Source organism: Salvia miltiorrhiza, chromosome 4, assembly GCF_028751815.1.
Source record: "Salvia miltiorrhiza cultivar Shanhuang (shh) chromosome 4, IMPLAD_Smil_shh, whole genome shotgun sequence".
Lineage (NCBI taxonomy): Eukaryota > Viridiplantae > Streptophyta > Magnoliopsida > Lamiales > Lamiaceae > Salvia > Salvia miltiorrhiza.
The window spans coordinates 23,916,989-23,943,008 of record NC_080390.1 but is presented as its reverse complement, the minus strand read 5'-3'; the positions used below and the strand labels follow the sequence as shown (position 1 = coordinate 23,943,008).

At 35.5% G+C, this 26,020-nt stretch overlaps 2 protein-coding genes and 1 non-coding gene across 7 annotated transcripts; 1 reads left to right on the top strand and 2 right to left on the bottom strand.

The window, feature by feature from the left end:
• Positions 1 to 4,099: 4,099 nt before the first annotated feature.
• Positions 4,100 to 13,485, bottom strand: LOC131019487 (uncharacterized). Of its 5 annotated transcripts, XR_009100279.1 has the most exons (5): positions 12,774 to 13,481; positions 10,823 to 10,887; positions 7,035 to 9,059; positions 5,084 to 5,148; positions 4,100 to 4,387 (listed from the first exon to the last, which is right to left on the bottom strand). XR_009100279.1 is itself a non-coding variant. In XM_057948033.1 (2 exons), the coding sequence occupies exon 2, from the start codon at positions 9,056 to 9,058 to the stop codon at positions 7,994 to 7,996; it is 1,065 nt and encodes a 354-aa protein (XP_057804016.1). In that variant the 5' UTR covers position 9,059; positions 10,823 to 11,973; the 3' UTR covers positions 7,776 to 7,993. The 5 variants fall into 5 exon arrangements, 1 of the variants encoding a protein (XP_057804016.1); XR_009100282.1 differs by lacking the exon at positions 7,035 to 9,059 and having other exon boundaries at positions 12,774 to 13,485; XR_009100280.1 differs by lacking the exon at positions 5,084 to 5,148.
• Positions 13,486 to 17,270: 3,785 nt separating this feature from the next.
• LOC131019486 (7-deoxyloganetin glucosyltransferase-like) lies at positions 17,271 to 22,080 on the top strand. Its single transcript, XM_057948032.1, has 3 exons — positions 17,271 to 17,794; positions 18,251 to 18,731; positions 21,445 to 22,080. Exons 1-3 carry the CDS (start codon positions 17,302 to 17,304, stop codon positions 21,893 to 21,895), a joined length of 1,425 nt encoding a protein of 474 aa, XP_057804015.1. The 5' UTR covers positions 17,271 to 17,301; the 3' UTR covers positions 21,896 to 22,080.
• Positions 22,081 to 24,914: 2,834 nt separating this feature from the next.
• Positions 24,915 to 25,021, bottom strand: LOC131023983 (small nucleolar RNA R71). Its single transcript, XR_009101581.1, has one exon. It is a non-coding gene; the product is annotated as a small nucleolar RNA R71 (small nucleolar RNA).
• Between the last annotated feature and the right edge of the window lie 999 nt (positions 25,022 to 26,020).

Below are 26,020 nucleotides of genomic sequence, written 5' to 3'. Positions count from 1 at the left end.
CTTTACATTGAGCTCCAGATCTATAGCAACTTGGCATATATCACTCGTATTTTTCTCCCCCGAACTCCTTAATCACTGCACAACAAAAACACAAAAACCGATCAAACTCACCTGGGGAGAAAAAAGAACCAAAAGAAAAATAAAAAGAAACATGAAAAATAATGCAACACAAAAACCACAAAGCCTAAAGCCTTCTCCGGTAACGGCGCCAAAATTTTGTTCAACCTAAAGTGTACATCTAGATTACTCGCAAGAGAACGAGGTCAATCGTAGAGTAGTAAATTGCCCAAGTCGTATGCACGTAGAAGGCTTAACAGGGCTAGTAATCTATATGTCACACACAGAAAATAAATAAATACATCCTAAACAGTCTAACCAGGTAGTTCAATATTTCTTCTAGATAATTAAAAGTAAATTCAAAGCAAAAGATAAAAATGACTTTAAATCGAATAGCAACGGAAAGACGAGTCTAGGGTTCAAGGATATTCGCCTTGAGAGTATAACACATTAGCAAAAGATAAGCACACTCTATCAATTCTAACAATGCAGTCACATAGGAGCTCAAGCAATAACATTCGTATCCAAGCTTGAGACTATGAAAAATAATTAATTAGAACTAACAAATCAATTACATTACACGTTTCCGTTCAAATCCAACGTTGATTAAACCATGATCCAGCAATAAATTCATCTCTCGATCTCATTCATTGTTTACAAAGATAAATCAATGGCCAATTGAACATCATAACAAGAACAATTTAATCAACTAGCACAAATCAATCACAAACAATTAAAACTCATCAATTTGAATATCTCAAACCCTAGAAGAGGAATTTAGTTCTTAATGCTGGAGAAATCAAAGTAGAAGAAAAAGTAAACCATGGAATTAAAGCAAAGAAGAAAGATAAAGAAGTAATTGCGAAATTGAAAGTGCAAATCCGTTCCAATGCGTAAAGAAAGTGAAATTAAATGATAATCTAATATTTTCCTATTGTTCTTGCTTCAAAAGAGAGAAAACATGGAAGTTATAAGTGAATAAGATGTGTTTGAATATCTAAAAATCGTCTTTCATATGAAAAATCTTGTCAGAAAACTATCAGGGTCAGCCCGGTTGACTAGTGCGCCCCGGCTCACTTCATATTCTGCCCATATTTCTTCTAACAGCCAGCCTGGTTGACTGCAAGTCGGGGCACGCTGCATTTTCTGCCCAATTTTCTTCAACTAGTCACCCCAGTTCATAGTGCGCCACAGCTAGAAAGACTTGCACACCCTCTTTTGCATCGTTGTGAGCTTATTTCACGATCTTCAAATTAACGCTCTAACATCAACATTCTACATTTAACACCTAAAGCATCACAATTAACCACTAAGCTCACTTTAACACAAAATCATCACTGCTCCACACAACTTTTGCATTAAAATACGACTAAACTAATAATAGACAATGACACAAACACAACAAAACAGCTACAGTAAAAACAGCTCTTAAAATAAAAACTACAAACCAGCAAAAATGTATAAATTTTAGGTAGAACACGTATGGATTCACTGCATAAAGGTATGAATTGTGAAAAATAATTTTTTGCTACCTATGAGATTCGAACTCAGGACCATAAATTCATCCAACAAGATGATGAATCAACCATAGATCTTGATTATCTAATGGCTGAAAATGGTTCCTATTTATACAATAAAATGTGTTTTTATTATAGCCCTCCCTTATATATATATATATATATATATATATATATATATATATATGGGAGGCTATATATATATAATGATGAACTAAAATAAAAACTAATTTAAAATATAAAATATGAATAATTTTGAGCTCTTTAATTATTAAGATTTGCAGTTGATTCATCACGTAATTGGCTGAATTCAAGGTATTGGGTTTGAATCTCATCGAGAGCAAAAATTTTAATTTTAGAAATTCAGACATTTACATAGCAAATTCAGACGTACTCCACATATAATTCAGAGATTTGCACTGCAATTGTCCAAACATTAAATCTCAACTGCTAGATTATGAGTATATTAATGATGTAAATATGTTATTAGTTTATACTCTATGAGTTGTTTACAAGCTAACCACTCATATATATATGGTTGAGTTCTAGTACAAACTCATTTAACGTAAAAATTAAGAACCTTGCACTTAACCAATAGAGTTATTGCACTTACTATATAAAGTAACTACATTTTCGTGGTAATAAACTGCCATGTAATTGTGCTCCCTTTGAGATTCGAACCCAAGACCTCTAAAATACAGATATTTTATAAGTTAAGTGTAGTAGTTTTTCGAGTGGTCACCAGTACAGAACACTCGTATTATTGATATATCTATTACCTATTAATTTATTTAAACTCTATTTCAATATACAATGTACAATATACATTCATAACCTTATAATATGTCGAGATGATATCCAAGTGATGTTGTTAATTACAGATCGGGCTCGTTTTCGTCCTTATTTTTATGTCGGAAAAATATTTATTATTATTATTATTATTATTATTATTATTATTATTATTATTATTATTATCAATCTAGTTTATACACAATAAGTAGATATTCTACTTAAGATTCTATTTTTTTTTATCAATCTAATTTATAATTATAAGATTCTTACTAAGAATATTGAATTCTTTCTAGGAATCTTAGATTAGTGATGAGTGATGAGTGATGAGTGATCTCACTAATCAAATTAACATTCTTAAGTTATAATTATAAGATTCTTACTAATGTAAAACAAAAAAAATAACAAAAACAAAAGGAACAAAAGGAAAAATAAGGGGGAAAAAATTAACAGCTTACCGGCGGCAAAAAGCCGCCGACGATTAGCGCCGGCGGCTTTTTTCCGCCGGTAATTGTGGCCGGACGGTGGTTTTTCTAATATCGGACATCACCGGCGGGCTCCAGTGCCGGTGATTAGCGGCGGCCTCGCGCCGCTGCCGGTAAATAGCGGCGGCATTGCCGCCGGTAAATTATTTACGTAGATAAATTAATTCATATTATTGATACCGCCGCCGGAGATCACCAGCGGTATCTCTGCCGCCGGTAACGCCACCGCTATTTTGAAAAAACACGGGTCGGCTGCTCTGCCGCCGGTAATTTTCACCGCTAAATCGGCGATTTTTTGTAGTGATACTGCTATGCATATTTGTGTGTAACATTATACGTATATGTGTCTATGTATATGCATATTTGTGTTCAACTATATGCATAACTATGGGCGACGAGCAGCAGCGAGAGACATCTGAGATAATTTCGGCGACCTTATTATTGATATAAGGCAAACGTGATCTTGTTTGGGGACATGTGAAATGAGCATCCTGAGTCCACTATCCACTCATTTTCAACATATGTAATTAACTCTTCAAAAGGTGTGAGCCACTTTTAACTAATTTACACATTTTTTTATTGTATTCACACGTTTTTGGACAATAATAATGAAACGAATTCATATTAATTAATCATTTTGAAGTATTTGAATTAATCATTTTTCACATCCAATAAATAATATTTCATAGCAAATTCATATTAAACTAATTATATATGATAAATCTGGCTTGTTTAATAATCATGGCCTGTGTTAGTTTTTTTAAATTTAATATTTTTACGTGGATGGGACGCAAGGGTTGATATATAACTAGTGTGTAACCCGTCGAAATTCGACGGGAAACCACTTTACATTATAATATTATATTATTTATAATAATAGTATATAAAATAATTTTTATGTAAATTATTTTTTATTTAATTTTATTTGACCAAAATAAATTGGTGCTACAGTTCAAACTATAATAATCTTAACAAACTTTACCAGATATATATTAATTTTTTGTTAAGAGCTAAATTGTCTTTATATATAAGCTTTTCTTTGCTAAAATTTCATAAAAAATTGATGTGAGGTTGGAGATTTTAGAGAAATAAGAAGAAAAAGAATTAGGTATATTTGATATAAGAGATGATGAAGGTGTCACGACCGGCCTTAATTAAGGATAATTAATCCGGGAAAACCATGACTGGGGAAGGGAAATTAAGAAGCGGGTTTAGAAAGGGGTGCATAAAAGAATACTCAAAGAGCTTGAATACGCGTGAAATATTCCTTAAAAAGGAAAAAGGCATAGTTCGCATAAAAAGGGTACTCAACGAACTTGTATAAGCGTTATATTCCTTAAAAGGAAAAAGGCATCGTTAGGGGCTTGGCTAAAACATTATCAGAGTTTGCAACGGAAGGTGTAACTGAAATAATCAGTGTTTACAGCGGAATGCATAACTGAGATACATGTATGAAGACATGTATCCTTTCTGAGCCTACTTTAAGTTCAACAAAAACTCCACTCAGCAACAACACTTCATCGCCCATCACAGCTCAACCTGCACAAACATAAACATACGAAGGGCTGAGTACAAGAGTACTCAGTGGGCAGTGCCAAGCATATAACATAACATCATTAACAATTTCACAATATCGCATAAGAGGCATGAGTTTCTTTCAAATCCTTTGCTCATTAAACATTTCCATATTCATAAACAGGATGAGCGCATTCTTCATCATTAACAATCATCAACACGCATCGTGTCGTGGAGAAGGCCTTCCCCAACGAACACGGGCATCGCACCGTGAAGGGGAGCCTCCCTCAGCGGTCACGGCATCGTACTATTGAGGGAGGCCTCCCCCAATAGACGCTGTAACACTGGCATACTGGCATACTGGCATCGCGCCGCGAGAGAGGCCTCTCTCAGCGGACACGGGCATCGCGCCGTGAGGAAGGCCCTCCTCAACGGACACGGCATCGTACTGTTGAGGGAGGCCTCCCCCAACAGACGCAAGCATCAAACATAAGCATAAACTTATCAGCGTAAAGCATTCAAGCGTAAATAAGTGTAATCAAGCGTAAATTACATAGGGCGTAAATAGTATAAACAGCATAGCGTAAATCATTTAACGTGCAGTATAATAAAGCTTAACTCATTTAAGCGTAATAAAGCATACCATACTTGAAGATCCAATTTGCATTTTAAAGCATAACACATGCATAGCATTTTATTTACGCGTAAGAAATTGCCCACCTCAATTGTTCTTAAAGCTGGCGTGGAGTCGTTTATTCTTCGGCTTCACTTTCTGTCGCCCGGACCTTCATTGATGAAGAGTCGATAAGTTCGTGAAGTAATTGTCATAAGACAAAGTCTAATTCTACGTGCCTAGGGTATCTTTTAGTGTTTTAGGGTTCTAGCATCCATAATTCGTTACATCATTACTAGCGTAACCTCAAATAATTAATAGGCTCAAAAGAGAGTAGCCAATTAATTAAATAAACCAGTGGCTTTAAAGAAATAAATGATAATAGTTCGCTTTAAAGTCCGAAGTCCAAAAACATCATTAAAACATGCTCTGTTTTTACACTGACTCAACTTCAAAATTTAATCTGTTCTGACTCCGACATCTCCTGGACTCGAGACTCATACTGAAAGAAAGATCTTCGAATCTAGTTTCATATAAAAAAAAGTAGAGTCGAAAACTCCAAGTGGTTTGAGAGATATGACGTTTTTACCACGATCTACCATGTTCGGCAGTTTTGAACAATCGAAAACTTGGATTTTTTTAAAAATAGTAAACGTTGTCAAACTGGGCTCAACTTTGGTGGATATCTAGCTAACACAACAAGGTGAATACCATAAAAATTTGGAAAGCTAGATCACACAGGAAGCTACTGAAATAAATGACTCTTTCATCTGTTCTCTGAAATTCTCGGTAGTAATGTGCAGTTTAGGTTTTGCATTTTAAAGAAGTATCAAACGAAGTTGGAATGGCTTGAAATTTTACCAGGGTACTCAAGACTCATGTCGGGACTTGCTATAAAATTTTCAAAGCTATTAGACATCGACAAACCGTCGATCACAGTAGGTCAGTAGGCCTACGAAATTCATATTTATAAGTCCTTAAAAAAAAATAATTTATATAAATCAAGAAATAAGAGTTTAATCCCAAAAATATTCATTAAAAGTCCATCATAATTTAAATAAAGAACGGACCTCATTTAAAATAAATAGTCCCAAACTTGTTACGCACATATACTAAATCTTTCATGAAACATCCTTTAAAATAAACTTTGATACATAGAAAATAATTCAACAACTTGAGCTCTTAAGAGGTTGTTTTGCAACAGACACCAAATCTGCCTCGGATCTCCAAATGAGGCTCCAAAAGACATTCTGGAAACTAGACATTTCAAGGGTCATTCTCCAATTTGAATCGAATGAAAAACAATTCAAACGAGCAAGATATGCCCTCTCAAAGATGGGTATTTAACTAGCAAAAATCTGAAAATTTCAGATTTCCAGATTACAACCAAGTCAGTGGGCTTTCTTTAAAAATTCATATCTCCCTTTACAAAACTCCAATGGGAACCCCAAGGGTCAATCTGGAAACTAGGGAGAGATCATAACACTCTCCAGTTGGATTTACTCTAAGAACATTCATGGTTTAGAAGATATGACTGTCTAAAGTTCAGTGCACAAAAAGCGTTCAAGTTTGGCAGATTCATAACATAAATCAGAAAACCAACTTTAGGCTTCACCAAAAATTATAAAACTAAGCAAGTAAGTTCCCAACATGTCATTGAATATTCAGTAGAAAGCTAGGCTTGAGAATCAAAGATTTAAGTCGGGCTTTGCCACCTCAAAGTCGTAGGTTTGTAAAATCTACTGGATGGTACATGGAATAAGAACTAGATTTCAAGAATTTATACCGGTTGTTTCCCTTATTCAAAAATGGTGAGGCCGATGTCAAAAGAAAGATACGGGAGTCTAGAGTGACATATTCAAGTTTCAAAGGTTTTCACCGATTGAAACTTTACTTATGGCCTCCCAAAGATTGTTTACCAAAAATGTATTCCAGATGGGCAGTGATGTTTACAAATTCATAAATAAATCATAAGAGCTTCAAACCTTCTGAAATTTTGCCAAAGTATAGAAAACATATGAAAGATGATACACAATTAATTTGGGAATTTTTGGGAACCTTTTGGATGGCTGGAATCGCCTTGCAAAACACTGCCGGAGCAGTGTGCTTATGGCAGAACTCGTGGCTGCTCTTCGGTTCCTTAGTGAAGAATGAAGATGATGAAAAGATTGTTGCCTGTATAATGGAATGTTAGATGCATTCTTGCGTGTGGTGGGGAAGGGAGTAGGTGGAAAGTTTGGTGTAGTGGAATTAGTGGAGTGGAAAGGGTGGTGAGAAAAAATGTAGTGGAAGAAAGCAAAAGGTGGTGGAGATAGTTGGTGGAGTGGAGAAGTGGAGATTATGCGTGTATAGTGTAGGAGACATTAGGGAGTGGAAAAAAATAATGATGATTGTATGCTTACATATATGTCTAGCATATTCATGTATCTACTTCATAGCATTGATAGGTGAAACTGTAATTGGTTATAAGAGTTTGTAAAGTATGAGAATGAGATTGATGAATAAATGAATTATATCCTCATGCCTTGGTGATGCTAATACAGTAATATGAATCTAGATTAAATCCGTAGATTGAATTTGCGTTGCAGTCGGAATAATTTCTCGACTTCTAGTAGCACTAATAAAATATAACTGCTTCTGTTTCTCGATTAATAAATAACATGACTTTGCTAAGTCAGTTATAACTTGGAAATAATAATTATTGATTGCTCAATAATCCTCGTCGCGTTTTTTTTTTTTTTTTTTTTTTTCATACGTTATAAAAATATAACGCTAAAATAATAACTCTGCCTCTGATAAAAAAAATCAGAACCATAAACTGGATTCATTTATAAAAAATTGCATTTACTAGTTTTTATCATAAATAAAAGAGCGGGCTACTACATACTACCCCTCTTAACAAAAATTTCGTCCCGAAATTTGCATATCTCTGCTAAAACAATTCGGGGTATTTTTCCTTCATCTTGTTTTCAAGCTCCCACGTAGCTTTTCTTGTCTGCGGTGTCTCCATAAGATTTTCACTGATGTGATTGAGGCTGATTTCGCAAGTGTCCACGTATTGCTGGCAAGGGGGTGCGGGTGTTCCCAACTGCTGAACCTCGTTGTCTATTGGGGCATTGCGTGGAGTAGTGACCTTTTTGGCCACAATTGTAACAACCGTTAGTTCCAGCCCGACAAATACCCCTATGCATCTTACCACAATTTGGGCAAGGTAAAACTCCTTTCTGACCTTGGTTACCCCTAGTTCGCTCGAGGTTAGTCTGTGCCTCGTGCCTTGGTTGAATAAACTGTTCGGCCCGTTCATATTCTTGCCACACTTTCTTACTAGTCTGATTGATATTGTCTTCGTTGTTGTCCCACTTGCGCTTCCCTTTGAGAGTATGTGAGGCTACTGGTGGATCATTTGGCGTTGAGATCAACAATGGGGCTGACTTGTCCGACGGCATTGCAGCTTCAACGTCAAGTGCCCTGTTCAGAGACTCCGTGTATGAGAGTCCTCCGTGGCTTGCTAGAGCCATCTTAATTTCGTACCGTAGACCGGCACAAAATTTCTCTGCCATCTTCTCATCTGTGTCCACTTGTTGCGGAGCAAACCTAGACAGGTTGCAGAATTCCTTGTCGTATTCAACCACAGATTTATTTCCTTGCTTCAACTCGTAGAACTCAGCTTCTTTCTTCTTCCTATAGCTTTTCGGAATATATTTATCATATAATCCCGTCTTAAAATCTTCCCAAGTATAACTTGCCCATTGTTCAGGTGTCAGAATTTTTCGACGTGCTTCCCACCAGAAGTCAGCTGATCCTGTTAGTTGGAAAGAGACGCAAGATAGGCGCTCCTCATCAGTACAACGTAGAAAGTTGAAAATGCGTTCCATTGCACGCACCCAAATCTCAGCTTCAGCCGGTTCACTCGTTCCGTCAAACGTAGGTGGATTTTGCCTTAAAAAGAGTTCTTCGACTCTCCTAGTCGGAGGCGGAGGGGATGGGTTATGTCCTCGAGCATCTTGTGGTTCTTCGGGTACAGCGTTACGGTTTCTGCGATTGTTATTGTTTCTCACAGGGCGTCCTCTCTTAGGCGGCATTCTGGTAGCAAATATGTGCCAATTAGTACACTCTAGCATAATCTAATACAAACCTCAAAAGAATTCTTGTAAGGTCAACTTATTATAACTTGTAAACAAGTCATAACTCCAATGACAACATTGATGTAGTAAGCTTTAAGGGTCCTTAGCATCTCAAATCTATGAGTCATAACAATTCTTAAGCATATAATATCACATCATCTAAATTGGATACTTAGGCATAAGTCATGGAAATTTATAGCGGCTATAAAATCATGAGCTTAAAAATTATTCTATACGTATCACTTATCTTGCTGCCTTCACTATAGCCACCAAAAGATACAGTCGAATTTCTTCTATGTTTGCTTCTATGTTCTGTCGTAGTGGTGATCTCATAACTTAATAGCTCTATGTTCATAGGAATTCATTCCATAGGCATACTTAATCGTGTTTGCATAAATCATTTCATTCAACAACATAACATAGCTATTAACAGTTACACACTTGTCACTTTTTGTAAACATTATCTCAAAACTTGAAATAGCTTACCATTCTGCTTCGTTGAGTGTGATGCGATGAAGTGCTGAGCTTTGTCGATTGAATTCTAGACACTTTAGTGATCCATTCTAAGTTTGGCTTAAATAAACTCTTAGGCTCAGAGCAAACGAACTGCTCTGATACCACTCTGTCACGACCGGCCTTAATTAAGGATAATTAATCCGGGAAAACCATGACTGGGGAAGGGAAATTAAGAAGCGGGTTTAGAAAGGGGTGCATAAAAGAATACTCAAAGAGCTTGAATACGCGTGAAATATTCCTTAAAAAGGAAAAAGGCATAGTTCGCATAAAAAGGGTACTCAACGAACTTGTATAAGCGTTATATTCCTTAAAAGGAAAAAGGCATCGTTAGGGGCTTGGCTAAAACATTATCAGAGTTTGCAACGGAAGGTGTAACTGAAATAATCAGTGTTTACAGCGGAATGCATAACTGAGATACATGTATGAAGACATGTATCCTTTCTGAGCCTACTTTAAGTTCAACAAAAACTCCACTCAGCAACAACACTTCATCGCCCATCACAGCTCAACCTGCACAAACATAAACATACGAAGGGCTGAGTACAAGAGTACTCAGTGGGCAGTGCCAAGCATATAACATAACATCATTAACAATTTCACAATATCGCATAAGAGGCATGAGTTTCTTTCAAATCCTTTGCTCATTAAACATTTCCATATTCATAAACAGGATGAGCGCATTCTTCATCATTAACAATCATCAACACGCATCGTGTCGTGGAGAAGGCCTTCCCCAACGAACACGGGCATCGCACCGTGAAGGGGAGCCTCCCTCAGCGGTCACGGCATCGTACTATTGAGGGAGGCCTCCCCCAATAGACGCTGTAACACTGGCATACTGGCATACTGGCATCGCGCCGCGAGAGAGGCCTCTCTCAGCGGACACGGGCATCGCGCCGTGAGGAAGGCCCTCCTCAACGGACACGGCATCGTACTGTTGAGGGAGGCCTCCCCCAACAGACGCAAGCATCAAACATAAGCATAAACTTATCAGCGTAAAGCATTCAAGCGTAAATAAGTGTAATCAAGCGTAAATTACATAGGGCGTAAATAGTATAAACAGCATAGCGTAAATCATTTAACGTGCAGTATAATAAAGCTTAACTCATTTAAGCGTAATAAAGCATACCATACTTGAAGATCCAATTTGCATTTTAAAGCATAACACATGCATAGCATTTTATTTACGCGTAAGAAATTGCCCACCTCAATTGTTCTTAAAGCTGGCGTGGAGTCGTTTCTTCTTCGGCTTCACTTTCTGTCGCCCGGACCTTCATTGATGAAGAGTCGATAAGTTCGTGAAGTAATTGTCATAAGACAAAGTCTAATTCTACGTGCCTAGGGTATCTTTTAGTGTTTTAGGGTTCTAGCATCCATAATTCGTTACATCATTACTAGCGTAACCTCAAATAATTAATAGGCTCAAAAGAGAGTAGCCAATTAATTAAATAAACCAGTGGCTTTAAAGAAATAAATGATAATAGTTCGCTTTAAAGTCCGAAGTCCAAAAACATCATTAAAACATGCTCTGTTTTTACACTGACTCAACTTCAAAATTTAATCTGTTCTGACTCCGACATCTCCTGGACTCGAGACTCATACTGAAAGAAAGATCTTCGAATCTAGTTTCATATAAAAAAAAGTAGAGTCGAAAACTCCAAGTGGTTTGAGAGATATGACGTTTTTACCACGATCTACCATGTTCGGCAGTTTTGAACAATCGAAAACTTGGATTTTTTTAAAAATAGTAAACGTTGTCAAACTGGGCTCAACTTTGGTGGATATCTAGCTAACACAATAAGGTGAATACCATAAAAATTTGGAAAGCTAGATCACACAGGAAGCTACTGAAATAAATGACTCTTTCATCTGTTCTCTGAAATTCTCGGTAGTAATGTGCAGTTTAGGTTTTGCATTTTAAAGAAGTATCAAACGAAGTTGGAATGGCTTGAAATTTTACCAGGGTACTCAAGACTCATGTCGGGACTTGCTATAAAATTTTCAAAGCTATTAGACATCGACAAACCGTCGATCACAGTAGGTCAGTAGGCCTACGAAATTCATATTTATAAGTCCTTAAAAAAAAATAATTTATATAAATCAAGAAATAAGAGTTTAATCCCAAAAATATTCATTAAAAGTCCATCATAATTTAAATAAAGAACGGACCTCATTTAAAATAAATAGTCCCAAACTTGTTACGCACATATACTAAATCTTTCATGAAACATCCTTTAAAATAAACTTTGATACATAGAAAATAATTCAACAACTTGAGCTCTTAAGAGGTTGTTTTGCAACAGACACCAAATCTGCCTCGGATCTCCAAATGAGGCTCCAAAAGACATTCTGGAAACTAGACATTTCAAGGGTCATTCTCCAATTTGAATCGAATGAAAAACAATTCAAACGAGCAAGATATGCCCTCTCAAAGATGGGTATTTAACTAGCAAAAATCTGAAAATTTCAAATTTCCAGATTACAACCAAGTCAGTGGGCTTTCTTTAAAAATTCATATCTCCCTTTACAAAACTCCAATGGGAACCCCAAGGGTCAATCTGGAAACTAGGGAGAGATCATAACACTCTCCAGTTGGATTTACTCTAAGAACATTCATGGTTTAGAAGATATGACTGTCTAAAGTTCAGTGCACAAAAAGCGTTCAAGTTTGGCAGATTCATAACATAAATCAGAAAACCAACTTTAGGCTTCACCAAAAATTATAAAACTAAGCAAGTAAGTTCCCAACATGTCATTGAATATTCAGTAGAAAGCTAGGCTTGAGAATCAAAGATTTAAGTCGGGCTTTGCCACCTCAAAGTCGTAGGTTTGTAAAATCTACTGGATGGTACATGGAATAAGAACTAGATTTCAAGAATTTATACCGGTTGTTTCCCTTATTCAAAAATGGTGAGGCCGATGTCAAAAGAAAGATACGGGAGTCTAGAGTGACATATTCAAGTTTCAAAGGTTTTCACCGATTGAAACTTTACTTATGGCCTCCCAAAGATTGTTTACCAAAAATGTATTCCAGATGGGCAGTGATGTTTACAAATTCATAAATAAATCATAAGAGCTTCAAACCTTCTGAAATTTTGCCAAAGTATAGAAAACATATGAAAGATGATACACAATTAATTTGGGAATTTTTGGGAACCTTTTGGATGGCTGGAATCGCCTTGCAAAACACTGCCGGAGCAGTGTGCTTATGGCAGAACTCGTGGCTGCTCTTCGGTTCCTTAGTGAAGAATGAAGATGATGAAAAGATTGTTGCCTGTATAATGGAATGTTAGATGCATTCTTGCGTGTGGTGGGGAAGGGAGTAGGTGGAAAGTTTGGTGTAGTGGAATTAGTGGAGTGGAAAGGGTGGTGAGAAAAAATGTAGTGGAAGAAAGCAAAAGGTGGTGGAGATAGTTGGTGGAGTGGAGAAGTGGAGATTATGCGTGTATAGTGTAGGAGACATTAGGGAGTGGAAAAAAATAATGATGATTGTATGCTTACATATATGTCTAGCATATTCATGTATCTACTTCATAGCATTGATAGGTGAAACTGTAATTGGTTATAAGAGTTTGTAAAGTATGAGAATGAGATTGATGAATAAATGAATTATATCCTCATGCCTTGGTGATGCTAATACAGTAATATGAATCTAGATTAAATCCGTAGATTGAATTTGCGTTGCAGTCGGAATAATTTCTCGACTTCTAGTAGCACTAATAAAATATAACTGCTTCTGTTTCTCGATTAATAAATAACATGACTTTGCTAAGTCAGTTATAACTTGGAAATAATAATTATTGATTGCTCAATAATCCTCGTCGCGTTTTTTTTTTTTTTTTTTTTTTTCATACGTTATAAAAATATAACGCTAAAATAATAACTCTGCCTCTGATAAAAAAAATCAGAACCATAAACTGGATTCATTTATAAAAAATTGCATTTACTAGTTTTTATCATAAATAAAAGAGCGGGCTACTACAGAAGGATTGATACATTCTATTTCTTGTTAATCGTATATATGAAAGATTTACTAATATTATAGGAGTATAATTTTTTTAAAATTGATAGATAAAATTTAAGACGGCATCACATCATCTCATTCGAACCTTACAAGACTTTTGAGAATAATCTTATCTAATAAATTGGTGGTACAGTTCAAACTATAATAATCTTAACAAATTTTGTTAGATATATATTAGTTTTTTGTTAAGAGCTAGGTTGCCTTTACTTCTCATTTTTTCTTTGATGAAATTTCATAAAAAGTTGATGTGAGGATGGAGATTTTAGACAAATAAGAAGAAAATGATTTATGTATATTTAATATAGGATATGATGAAGGATTGATACATTCTATTTCTTGTTCATCGTATATCTGAAAGATTTACTAATGTATAATTTTTTTAAATTGATAGGTAAAATTTAAGACCGCATCACATCATCTCATCTGAATCTTACAAGACTTTTAAGCATAATCTTATATGTAGCTCAAAATATCACATTTGACTTTTGTACGTCGAAACTTCTAATCATCATCTTATATGAAGCTTGTTATATGAGATTTGACTTATGAGTATCATCTCATCTACAGTTTCAAAGATAAAAATTGACTTGTGATCAGTTGTTCTCATCTGGAGCTCGTACGACCATAACTGACTTGTGAGCATCATTTCGTGTGGAGCTTGAAAGACCTCAACTGACTTGTGTGCATCGTCTTGTGCATAATTTGATAGACCGGAGCTGATATCTAAGCATCACTCATTTGGAACTTAAAAGACCGAAGATGAGTGCTACACATTATCTCATTTGGATCGCTTAAAAACTCGGAATTAAGTTATGAGCATCATATCACTTTTGGAGCTTGACAAACCGCTTCTAACTTGTGAACATCATATTGCTTGGAGTCAAAATTGAGTTCTGAATACATCTCGTATGAAGTTTGATAAACCACTTCTGACTTTTTAACATTATATCGTCTGGAGTTTGGAAGACCAAAAGTGAATTTTTAGAATCATCTCGTCTAGAGCTATAAATAAGCATACATCTCGCATCATTTTTTGTCATTCTATTAAGATATAACATGGTATATTAATTTAATTACGTAAAATAAATCAATTTTTGTAAACGTATTCTATCAATGATAAGCGTATTAAAATTTATACATAAAAAAAGTTAATAGTTTATTGTTTTAATATATGGACTTCTATTATTTGACAAACTTAGTTATTGGCTGAATTATTATTAGTCAAAATAAATTAAAATTTTGATAGAAAATACAACTATTTATTTGGCCAATTAATTAATTAATTAGCCAAATTAAATTCAAGGTGAAAAACATATATAGGATGAGATACTACACATAATTATTTATATAGGCTTTATTCAAGGTGGAGTATGGTTATAAAATAAATGTGGGACAAGAGTTGTGAGGAAAATAAGAATTAAGGGTATTTAAAAAAAAAACAGAATTAAGGAGAATTGAAAAAAATATAAATGAAGATAATTTGTATTTCTTTTTCTAATTTTAAATTTTATTTTTATTTTCTTTTATAACTTTTTATAATATCAATTTTTATTACTGTAAATTCTTCTTTATTTTTTTTATTTTTTAAATATTCAGTTTAAATATATTTAATTAAAATTAATTCAAACATATAAATATTATTTTATTTAAATTTATAATCGATGAAATCTCATGATTGATGCCAAATCATTGTAAGCTTTTCCGCTGTCATTCATCAATCTAGCAGTCCTAAAGGATCTCACTGATGACATAAAATTCCACACAAGATAGATTATTAGTTCATTTATTTTTTAATTTTATTTTTTACATCGTTATTTATTATGTGGTGTTCATATCACATCATTAATTTAATTTATGATTCAATGTTACATGATGCTTATCAATATATATAGATCATTGGGTGGCAAGCATTATTTTTAAATATATAATTGAATATGTTTGAAGAAAGTGAAACAAAAATTCTAATAAAAGGAGAATGCGACCATTTTTTGTGGAATATAAGCATAAAATTTTTTGCTAGAAAAATAGAGATGAGAATGTAAGCAAGAAACTAAGTTTTCTACAAGTCCAGTCATAGCTTAAGAGCACTTTTTTTCCCATAACATGTGTACAGTTGAGTCTAAAAAAAAGGTTGTGCACTTGCTACAATCAATACTATATTAAAAAAAAATCAATTTAAAATTAATTTTAAATAATTATAAAATTGAGTGAAAATTTTATAGTTATAATAAAATTGAAGGTTTTGTAAATTATATTCTTTCATTTTATTTCTTTTTTCTTTATCTTCTTATTTTTATTTATTTTATTTCTTTCTAAAATTTGTGAAATTTGACTAATTATAAAATATATAATATGCATATCAATTAAAGATTACGATAAGAGCTTTAATTTGATACTGTAAATATTCGATTTAAAGTGTAAAAATTATATTATTTAAAGATTAATATTTAAAAAAACTCTCTCCTCTCTCAATTTTTTTTTGAATAAATCTATGTTTATTTTTATTTTTATTTTTCATTGTTTTAACTTTTTTACTTTTCCTAATATCAAATTTTATTATTGTGAATTCTTCTTTATTTTTTCTATATTCAACTCAAATACATTCAGTCAAAATCAATATTTTATTATATTTATAAATTTGTTAATTGAGTTAATATTCATTTTATATAAATATAGATATATAGAAATATTTCTCTTGAATTAAAACAAATCAAATATTTGCATTGAATTTCAATTACACGCCCCATTTAAAGAGAGATAATTGTTATTGAAATCTGAAAAATCTGAAATGCAATCTCTAAACAAAACAAAATGGGTGACATGGGCTAAAATGGACGCCCCATTTTAAGAGAGATAATTGCTATTGAGAAAATAAATTGAAACTACTCAAAATGAAAATATAGCTATAAAACTAAAATTGAATTTCGCACCAATTTATTTTGAAGTACAAAACCAAAAGGCTAATATTAAGACATCATAAATAGTTCAAGATCCGCAACAAACTCTTTAACACACAAAGATGATAAATAAAAACTGCCTTACAAAATATCAAATACTATGAAATTTAAAAATATGAGATTTTTGGATGGACGACATGAGCCACTTCTATGTTAAATTGAATCTCTAGAATAACATCTTAAAGAAGATGAATGAAATTTCTAACCTCAAATATATGCATAAAGTCTTGTGTTGTCAAAAAATTTCATTGACAACAAAATACAGAAATATAAACCTCAAATTTGAATCTTGGTGTTCTGACTTCGCTTGAGCTGGGCACGTTTGGGAAATGATAAAAAAAATCTTATCAGTCTACTTTATAGCGTTAATAGTTGGTAATCAGACATAATATTAAGGTCTCTGATTGCAGGAAAAGAATTAATGGAATTATAAAAGGGATTATGAGATAATTAAGGAGTAATTGGATTTTAAAAAGGGAAGAATGTAACGGTAATTGGAATAGGAAGATAATTAATTACCATTGAAATAATATGGAATTAAAAATAAATAAAATAACATTAAAAATGAATAAAAAGTAGAATTTAAATAAATAAGAATGGGAGGATATGAGAATGCCAGCTAGGAGTGAGAGCTCTCAAATATGTATATCCCTATATATAATAGATAATAGATGAAATGAAATTGAAGAAGGAGCAAGCAAAAGATGCAGCGTCCTCACGCCGTAGTAATCCCATACCCGGCTCAAGGCCATCTCAACCCTCTCCTCAAACTCGCCAAACTCCTCCACTCTCGCGGCTTCTTCATCACCTTTGTCAACACCGAATTCAACCACGCTCGCCTCCTCCGTTCGCGGGGGCCGGACTCTGTCGCCGGCCTGCCGGACTTCCGATTCGCAGCCATCCCCGACGGCCTCCCGCCTTCCGACAAGGACGCAACTCAAGACATCCCCCAACTCTGCGAATCCCTCAGAAAGAACGGCCTGCCTCCTTTCATGGACCTCGTCCACACTCTCAACCGATCTTCCCATTGCCCCGCCGTCACCTGCATCGTCTCCGATGGCCACATGAGCTTCACCCTCGACGCCGCCGATCGCCTCGCCGTTCCTGCCATCTACTTCTTCACCACCAGCGCTTGTGGGTTTTGGGCGCACACTCACGTTGCTGGACTCATACAAAGGGGAATATGCCCACTCAAAGGTATTTTATTTTTTCCCTAATTAATCCTGTTAAATTCATGAGAATTTATTTTTAATATAATCAGAATTCATCAATCACCATAGATCTTTTATTTTATCTACAATTTACAATCATGAACTTCTTAATTATGAAGTGAACTTATTTTACATATATATAATTTAGACCATAATTTTACCTTAGCAACTACAAAAGCTTTTTAGCTGTGTATTAACTTTGCTTACAATTCACAGCCACGAAGCTTTCGTAAATCGATCATATGGTGGCTATAATTTGCAATTACATATATAAATTTTTAATTGTGTGAATTAAGGCTAATTTACGTTGACTCGCCAGCAAAACAGTAAAAATAGTTATATAGTATTTTTTTTATCTTTGTTTGTATATTTGTACGTGGCTATTTATATGATTATAATATAAAAATAAGTGTGTTTAGAGATGAAAAGATTTTGTTTACAGATGAAAGCCAAATAAGCAACGGGTATCTGGAGGCGACCGAAATCGAGTGGGTGGAAGGGTTTCGAAACATGAGGCTGCGAGATTTCCCGAGCTTCGTACGGACCACCGATCCCAACGACATCATGATCAACTACAACTTGATACAGACCGGCAACGCCGCCAGGGCCACGGCGGTCATACTCAACACATGCGACGGACTGGAGGAGGACGTCCTCCACGCCCTACGGCAGAGATTCCAGAAGGTTCTATCCATAGGGCCACTCCACCTCCTCGAACGAGCCATCAAAGATCCACAGCTACAAGCAATCGATTCCAGCCTCTGGAAGGAAGACGACGCTTGCATCCCATGGTTGGACGAGAGGCCCCCGCGCTCTGTGCTCTACGTTAACTTCGGCAGCATCACGGTGGTCTCCGCCGCGCAGCTGCTTGAGTTCGCCTGGGGCCTTGCCAACTGCGGCCACCACTTTTTGTGGGTAATCAGGTACGGATTTTTTATTTTTATTATCATGTAATTAGGGCTGTAAATGGAGCTACTCACAAGTTATTCAAGAAAGAACTATAAATAAAAGAAGATCGGAGAACCATTTTCAGCCATTCGATCATCAAGATCTACGGTGGATGCATCATCTTGTTGGATGAATGCAGATCCTGGGTTCGAAACCTGAAGGGAGCATTTTTTTTTTAATTTTTTGAGTGCATTAATTTTAACAGCGAATGCATTAATTTTTACAGTGGATGCATTAGATTTGATGGTTCTCCCGTTCTCACAAATAATGTAGTTCTCCCTAGATATATATATATATATATATATATATATATATATATATATAGGGGGCCGCTCCAATGAGACCCCTTAATTTTAGTGAGATTTAGGGCACGATCTGGTGCGTTTATTTTATCAATCCTATGGCTGAGATTGTATCTGGAGGGTGATTTTTTTTTCACAGGGTTCGAATCCTGGAGGGAGCAGAATATTTTAAATTTTGTTATTCATCAATATATACTGCATTGTTCATCAGTATATATGGCCATGTTCATCAGTATATATATCTTATTCATTACGAATTTTTTAAATTTTATTTTTCATCAGTATATACATCTTGTTCATTAGATATACGTTTTGTTCATTAGTATTATATGTCTTATTCATTGTACTCATGTTACACGAAAAATAGGGGGTCTCACTGGAGCGCGCCCCTATATATATATATATATATATGGGTGGGCTACCGTGAGAGCATATCTTAAAATAAGAAATAAGAGCAATTTTTAATGTATGAATTTTATGTAGAACATTTATGAATTCGTTGTATAAAGGTATGAATTGTGAAAAATAAATTTTTGCTATCTTTGGGATTCGAACTCAGGACCATAAATCCATCAAACAGGATTACGAATCAACCGTAGATCTTGATGATCTAAGGGCTGAAAATGATTCTTATTTTATATCTTAAGAAATGCTTTTATTTTAACCCTTCCCTATATATATATATATATATATATATATATATATATATATATATAGGGAGAGGTTCAAATAAGAACCACTAATAAAATAAGAACATAGAACCATTTTAAGCCATTCGATCATCAAGATCTACGGTGGATGCATCATCTTGGTGGATGGATGCAGATGCTGGGTTCGAATCCTGAAGGGAGCAAAAAAATTATTTTTTTTGGATGCATTAAATTTAATAGCGGATGCATTAATTTGTATAGCAGATGCCGTAATTTTATTGGTTCTTATGTTCTCACGATAATTGTGGTTCTCACTATAACCGCACCCTATATATATATATATATATATATATATATATATATATATATAGAGAGAGAGAGAGAGAGAGAGAGAGAGAGAGAAATTTAACTCTCATTAGCGTTGTGTTTTTTTTTATTTTAGGCATTTATTTTATTCTAATACTTCACAAATTGTTACTGAGATGATTAATTTTATAAATTACATAAAAATCAAATTGCAATTTGTTATTTTTATCAATAATTTGAAGTTAAAGGGAATATGAACAAATCGAACTTCGATTTTTATGTAATTTTTTATTGTATTTTTTCAAAATCTATTGGAGTATGACGAGGGAAATGCGTATTTTTTTATTGTATTTTTTTCTATTGTAATTAAAGCATTACTTAAGCTTTTTATCTTTTAAATATATTATAGATGTTAGTTATGTGGATATATAAAATGATCACAAATGTTTAGTAAATATATATAAAATATTTGACGTAAATAAAAGTATTAAAATATAAATATTGATATGTATCTTCTATCTTTTTTGAGGATGCATTTCTTCAATTATTTAAAGATCCAAACAAGAGATTTTGACTCATCCTACTCCAATAACATCCATGATAATTCTTACTATTTCAAAGGACGAATGCTATTTACTCCAACCTACATATTGTACAATCTAAATTTTTTGATATTCATATATTATTAATAAATAATTAAATTTTGAATATAAAAATGAATCCATTCGTCTTCCAAATAACTTCCTAGGAGGGAGGAGTACGAGTTTTAAAATAAAGTTATTGAATGTATTGAAAATTGTGAAAAATTGTTGTAATTAATACTGAAAGTGGTAAAAATATGTTATCTTGAGAGTGGTGAAAAGATTAAAATAAGAATAAATAAGCTATTATTAGTGATGGGGTAATGTCCCAAAATAAATAGAAAATTGTTTAAGATAACAAGTTATTTTGAGGATAGAGAAAATAAATTATTCAATATTTTTTAAAAATAATGTCTTCGGTGCATGGCGGGGCTCAAAACTAGCTTATTATATTTCACTACAAATCAATCATATTATTTTAGAATTTTTATCATGTTTCAGATTCGTAGTTCCATTTTAAATTTTATTTATTTTCTATCCTTACGCTATGTATTGTGCAGTTGACAAAGTGATTGCTTTGAAGTGATGAATCACGTGTTTGATTTCCTTTAGCTTTTGTTTTTTTTAATGTTTGGATAACTGAAGTATGAGACGAAATTTAAGCTTATTAATTAAGGACCTTTCCAAGCAGATTGACGAATTTAAGGGTTTTTATATTCTGATTTGTTTCTAAATTATATATATATATATTTTTTAATTTATTAAAAGAGCCCTATTTAAAGAACTTGCACATGACTCATATTATCTTTGTTCCGCTTCTGTTCCAACTTAATAATTTGTTGTGATCAGGCCCGATTTGGTAAGCGGGGATTCGGCTATCCTCCCCCGCGATTTCTCAGAAGAAATCGCAGGGAGAGGGATGATGGTGGGGTGGTGCGCGCAGGAGCGTGTGCTAGCGCACCCTACTGTGGGAGGGTTTTTGACGCATTGCGGGTGGAACTCAACTATCGAGAGCGTGGCTGAGGGGCTGCCCATGATTTGTTGGCCCTTCTTCGCGGAGCAGCAGACAAATTGCCGATACATGTGCGCGAACTGGAGAATAGGAGTGGAGATGGAGGGAGAGGTGAGGAGAGAGAAAGTGGTGGACGTGGTGAAACAAGTGATGGAGGGGGAGAAGGGGAAGGAGATGAGGATAAGAGCTCGAGAGTTGAGAGACAAGGTTCGAGGTGCTGCGGAACATGGTGGATCATCTTATCGCAATTTGGACTTGCTCGTCAACGAAATTCTGCTTAAGAAATGATTTGAATTGTTTCTTGTTTATTCACACACATAAAATTCTATTGGCCCAGATAAGTCTGTTCATACTGATTGATCGGTTATCAATCTTGTTAATTACTCGTCAGTTAGTCAGCTTGACCGATGACTGAATATATTCGGAATGTGGTAGCTAATAATCGGTTGGTGAAAATCTCTTTGATTATCAAATCAACTTTGTCAGAATTCAATATGAACAAGAGTTGTAATACAATGTGACTTGACTTGACGTACAGGATAAATGCAGAATGAATATATATATGCTTAACTATGATAGTTATGTTTGGTAGTTTATAAAGAAGAAGGTAAAACATACAATGATTTAAGGGTTGAAAATGGTTCCTATTTTATATTTTAAAATGTGTTTTTATTTTAGCTAATTTCTACGATATAAATACTTCATATCATATAAATTTCGAACTAGTTAAAATGTATAAATTCTATGTAGAACATATATGAATTCGCTGTGTACATGTAAGAATTGCGGAAATTAATAATTTTTTTGCTACTTTTGGGATTCGAACTTGGTACCATGAATTCATACAACAAGGTGGTGAATCAACCGTAGATCTTGATGATATAAATGTTTAAAATAGTTCTTATTTTATACTCCCTCTGTTCCACGAATCTTGACATGTTTGGTTTCGACACAAGAATTAAGGAATTGTAGATTAGTATTTTAAGTGTGTAATTAATAAAGTATAAGAGAGAGAAGATAATAAATGTGATAAAGTAGGAAAGAGAATGTAATACAAGTGATAAAGTATGAGAGAGATAGTAATAATTATTACCTTATTTAGAAATGTGTCAAGATTTGTGGGACGACCCAAAAAGAAAAACGTGTCAAGATTCGTGGGACGGAGGGAGTATTCTAAAAGGTGTTTTTATTTTAGCCCCTGATTTATGCGTAATTGTTCTAATTTTGGGGGTTTGCATGTGCATATTTTAAGTTAAATCTTCTGGAAATTGGTGCGTTTTTGGTATATTTTATGCTTTGCAGGAGATTTAGGTTTTCGAGAAGAAGAGTGCAAATTTTGGAGAATTTGGGCTAAGAATTGTGTTTATGTGCATACTATGGCACGCCAGAGCTAAAACCCTGCGCGGAAGCCAGAGCAGTGGAATCAAGCGCTCCAGATCCTGAGAAGTCATTCACCAAGAGCAGAGGAGTCAAGACGCCAGAGGAGTCAAGGCGCCAGAGGAGTCAAGTCGCCAGAGGAGTCGAGAAGCCAGAGAGACACGCCAGAGGAATCAAAGCCAGAGCGGAAGCCATTCCGCTGGCGAGAGCCAGAGCGGAACCCATTCCGCTGGCGAAGTCAGAGAAATCATCCGTTCCCCTGGCAATAGCCATTTCTCTGGCGAGAGCCGCGATTTCCGCCAGAGTGGAGATTACTTGCTGAGCGCGTCACAGCTGGACTTACCTTCCTTTGCACGATTCTATTCCTTTTAGAGTCCGGCTTTGCATGGCAACTTCCATGGTGATCCAGAAGGATTTGAAGTCTATAAATAGGGCCATACTTTTCATGTAAATCATCCAATCAATCCCTTGCCCTAGTTTTAGACGCCATCTTTGAGATCTGTTGGCATCCGAAGCTTAGGATTTACTTGCTTTCATAGTTTTTCATAGTTTTCAAATTCATTGTTTTAAGTTAGATTTCAATTCAGTTTTTAGTTTATTCTTGGATTGTGATTGAGTGACACAATTACACGTTCAAGACATTTACGGTATTTCGTATTTTAATTCAATTTATTTTCGTTTAATCATGTTTATGCTTTTCGTTCATGTTTATGCTTTCGTTTCAATTATGCAATTTAAATTATGCACTTTAGTTTCATGTCTAGATTAGTTGGTTTTTAATTCACAAGTATTTAATTTTCTTAAGTTAGATTTAATTTAAGTTGTTTAAATTCTTGCCTAGATTAACTTTAAAATTCAGGTTCAAGTTTAAATTCACGTTTAGTTTATTTTACAAGTTTTTAAATCAAACCTTTATTGCTTTCCTTTACTGTTTTCTCGCGACATAATTAAAAGCCCTTAAAGACTTTCCTTGAGAGATGACACTGGGTCAACTTACCATCGCTAGGATGTGCTTGTTCTATTGCAAGTCAACTTAGAGGTGTTTCTAGTTGAGTCTAATTTTGGCGCCGTTGCCGGGGAAAGTTTTAGGCGTTTTAGTTGTGTCGTTTTTTTTTTTGGTTTTTACGTTTCTTCCACTCAGTGCGTTTAATCCGTTTGTTTAGTGTTGTGCATGCAGGGACGCCGTAGTCTTAAAGGCAAACTTGTGTCCCCGTTGCATAGTACGAGCGAAGGGATTTTCAGGAAGTATAGCTGCAAAGAAGAGGAGGGAGCCAGCTCCGCCAATTCCAGCTCTAACTCTGAACCTGAAGCTCCAGAGCAGACCGTAAAAGAGGAGGAAACCAGCTCTGCCAAGTCCTACTCTGATTCTGAACTACCAGATGAGGAACTAGATTTGCCAGCCAGCTCTGACTCTGAGCCTTCAGAGCAGCCAACGAAAGAGGACGCCAGCTCTGCCGATACAGAGCACACGACAGAAACGGCAAACCAAGCTAAGGAGGAAGAGGCCAGCTCCGCCAATTTCAACCCTAAGCAGAATTTAAACGAGGAAAAGAAGGAGATGGCCCAACACACGGAATATATGGGAGACTTCACCAGGCCGATAATCGGAGATACCAACACGTCGGCAATCGTGCTCCCCACTGCTGTGAGAAACTACAATCTCAAACCAAATGACTCGAATTTGCTGCCGGTGTTCCACGGGATGCCAAGCGAGGATGCTCTGCAATTCATCCGAGACTTTTGCACACAAGTGCAAACGATTCCTCTGCTTAGCCTCACGGAGGACCAACTCAAGCTCAAGTGCTTCCCCTATGCACTTAAAGACCGGGCCAGGACGTGGATGCTCTCTCTGCCACCCAACTCTATCACTACGTGGGGAGATGCTTGTGAAAAATTCATGCTGAAATACTACCCAAGCCACAAAACACAGGAGCTGAGAACAAAAATAATGGAGTTCACCCAAGGAGCGGATGAGCTTTTGCATGAAGCTTGGGAGAGATATGAAGAACTCCTCCGTCAATGCCCTCAACATCACTTCACGAATGTTATGTTGATGCAGTTCTTCTATGATGGATTAGTGCAAACTGCCCAATTTATGGTGGACAGCACGGCAGGAGGAAACATAGCTCGGAAGACGGCGGCAGATCTGAAAGAGATTTTCAAGACCTTAGCCGAAAGCTCCCAACAGAAGTCAGTCCGTGGACGGAGAGTGGAGGCTAGTGCCGTGACAAATCAGTTCGAGATGCAGCAACAATTGGCTTCGATCATGCGAGAAGTTCAACAGCTCAAGATGGAAAAGATGGAAATTTCTCCAGTTCAGAGCTCAGCGCCGCCGATGACAACTCAGCCGAATCCGGCTCTGCCAATGTCAACTCCGCAGAACCCAGCCATGCAGTATGTTGAGCCGTGTGGTATCTGTGGAGATTTCAGCCATGGGGCTAATGAGTGCCATAGAATGGGAGAGTTTACTCCGGAAGGACAAGCTGAGGTCTATGCAGCACAAGGATTCCAAACCTACAATCAAGTGCAGAACAAACCATATGGCCAGAATATGAATCAAGGTCCACAGAATATAGTTGGAGGATGGAGAGGCCAGCCGAATGTTGGATGGGGAAATCAAAATTTTGGGGGGAATCAATTCCGTCGACCACCCCAAATGGGCTATCAACAACAACAACAGTATTTCCCACCACAGCAGGGGTCTTCTCAACCATTCAGACCACAATACCAACAGCAGCAATCCATTCCGCAACAGAGTGCGCAGCCGATTCCACCACAAAAATCCACGCTCGAAGAAACGCTGCAAGCCTTTATGGAAATCAGCAAACAAAGTATGGAGTCCCAAGCTTCTACAATCAAAAGGCTTGAAACAACGGTTGGACAACTTTCCGGTGCATTAAATCAAATTCAACAACAACATCAGCCCGGGAAGTTTCATGGCCAACTTGCTCAGCCACATCAAGCTCTACCTGTAACTGTTCTCCGCAGTGGTAAGATCTTGGATAACAAAGTGGATGTTCCAACACAAACTAGAGC

Coding starts and splice junctions, on each gene's coding strand:
- LOC131019486 (XM_057948032.1), top strand. CDS start 17,302: ATGCAGCGTCCTCACGCCGTAGTAATCCCATACCCGGCTCAAGGCCAT. Junction 17,795..18,250: donor GGGAATATGCCCACTCAAAG/GTATTTTATTTT, acceptor TTTTGTTTACAG/ATGAAAGCCAAATAAGCAAC. Junction 18,732..21,444: donor CACTTTTTGTGGGTAATCAG/GTACGGATTTTT, acceptor TGTTGTGATCAG/GCCCGATTTGGTAAGCGGGG.
- LOC131019487 (XM_057948033.1), bottom strand. CDS start 9,058: ATGCCGCCTAAGAGAGGACGCCCTGTGAGAAACAATAACAATCGCAGA.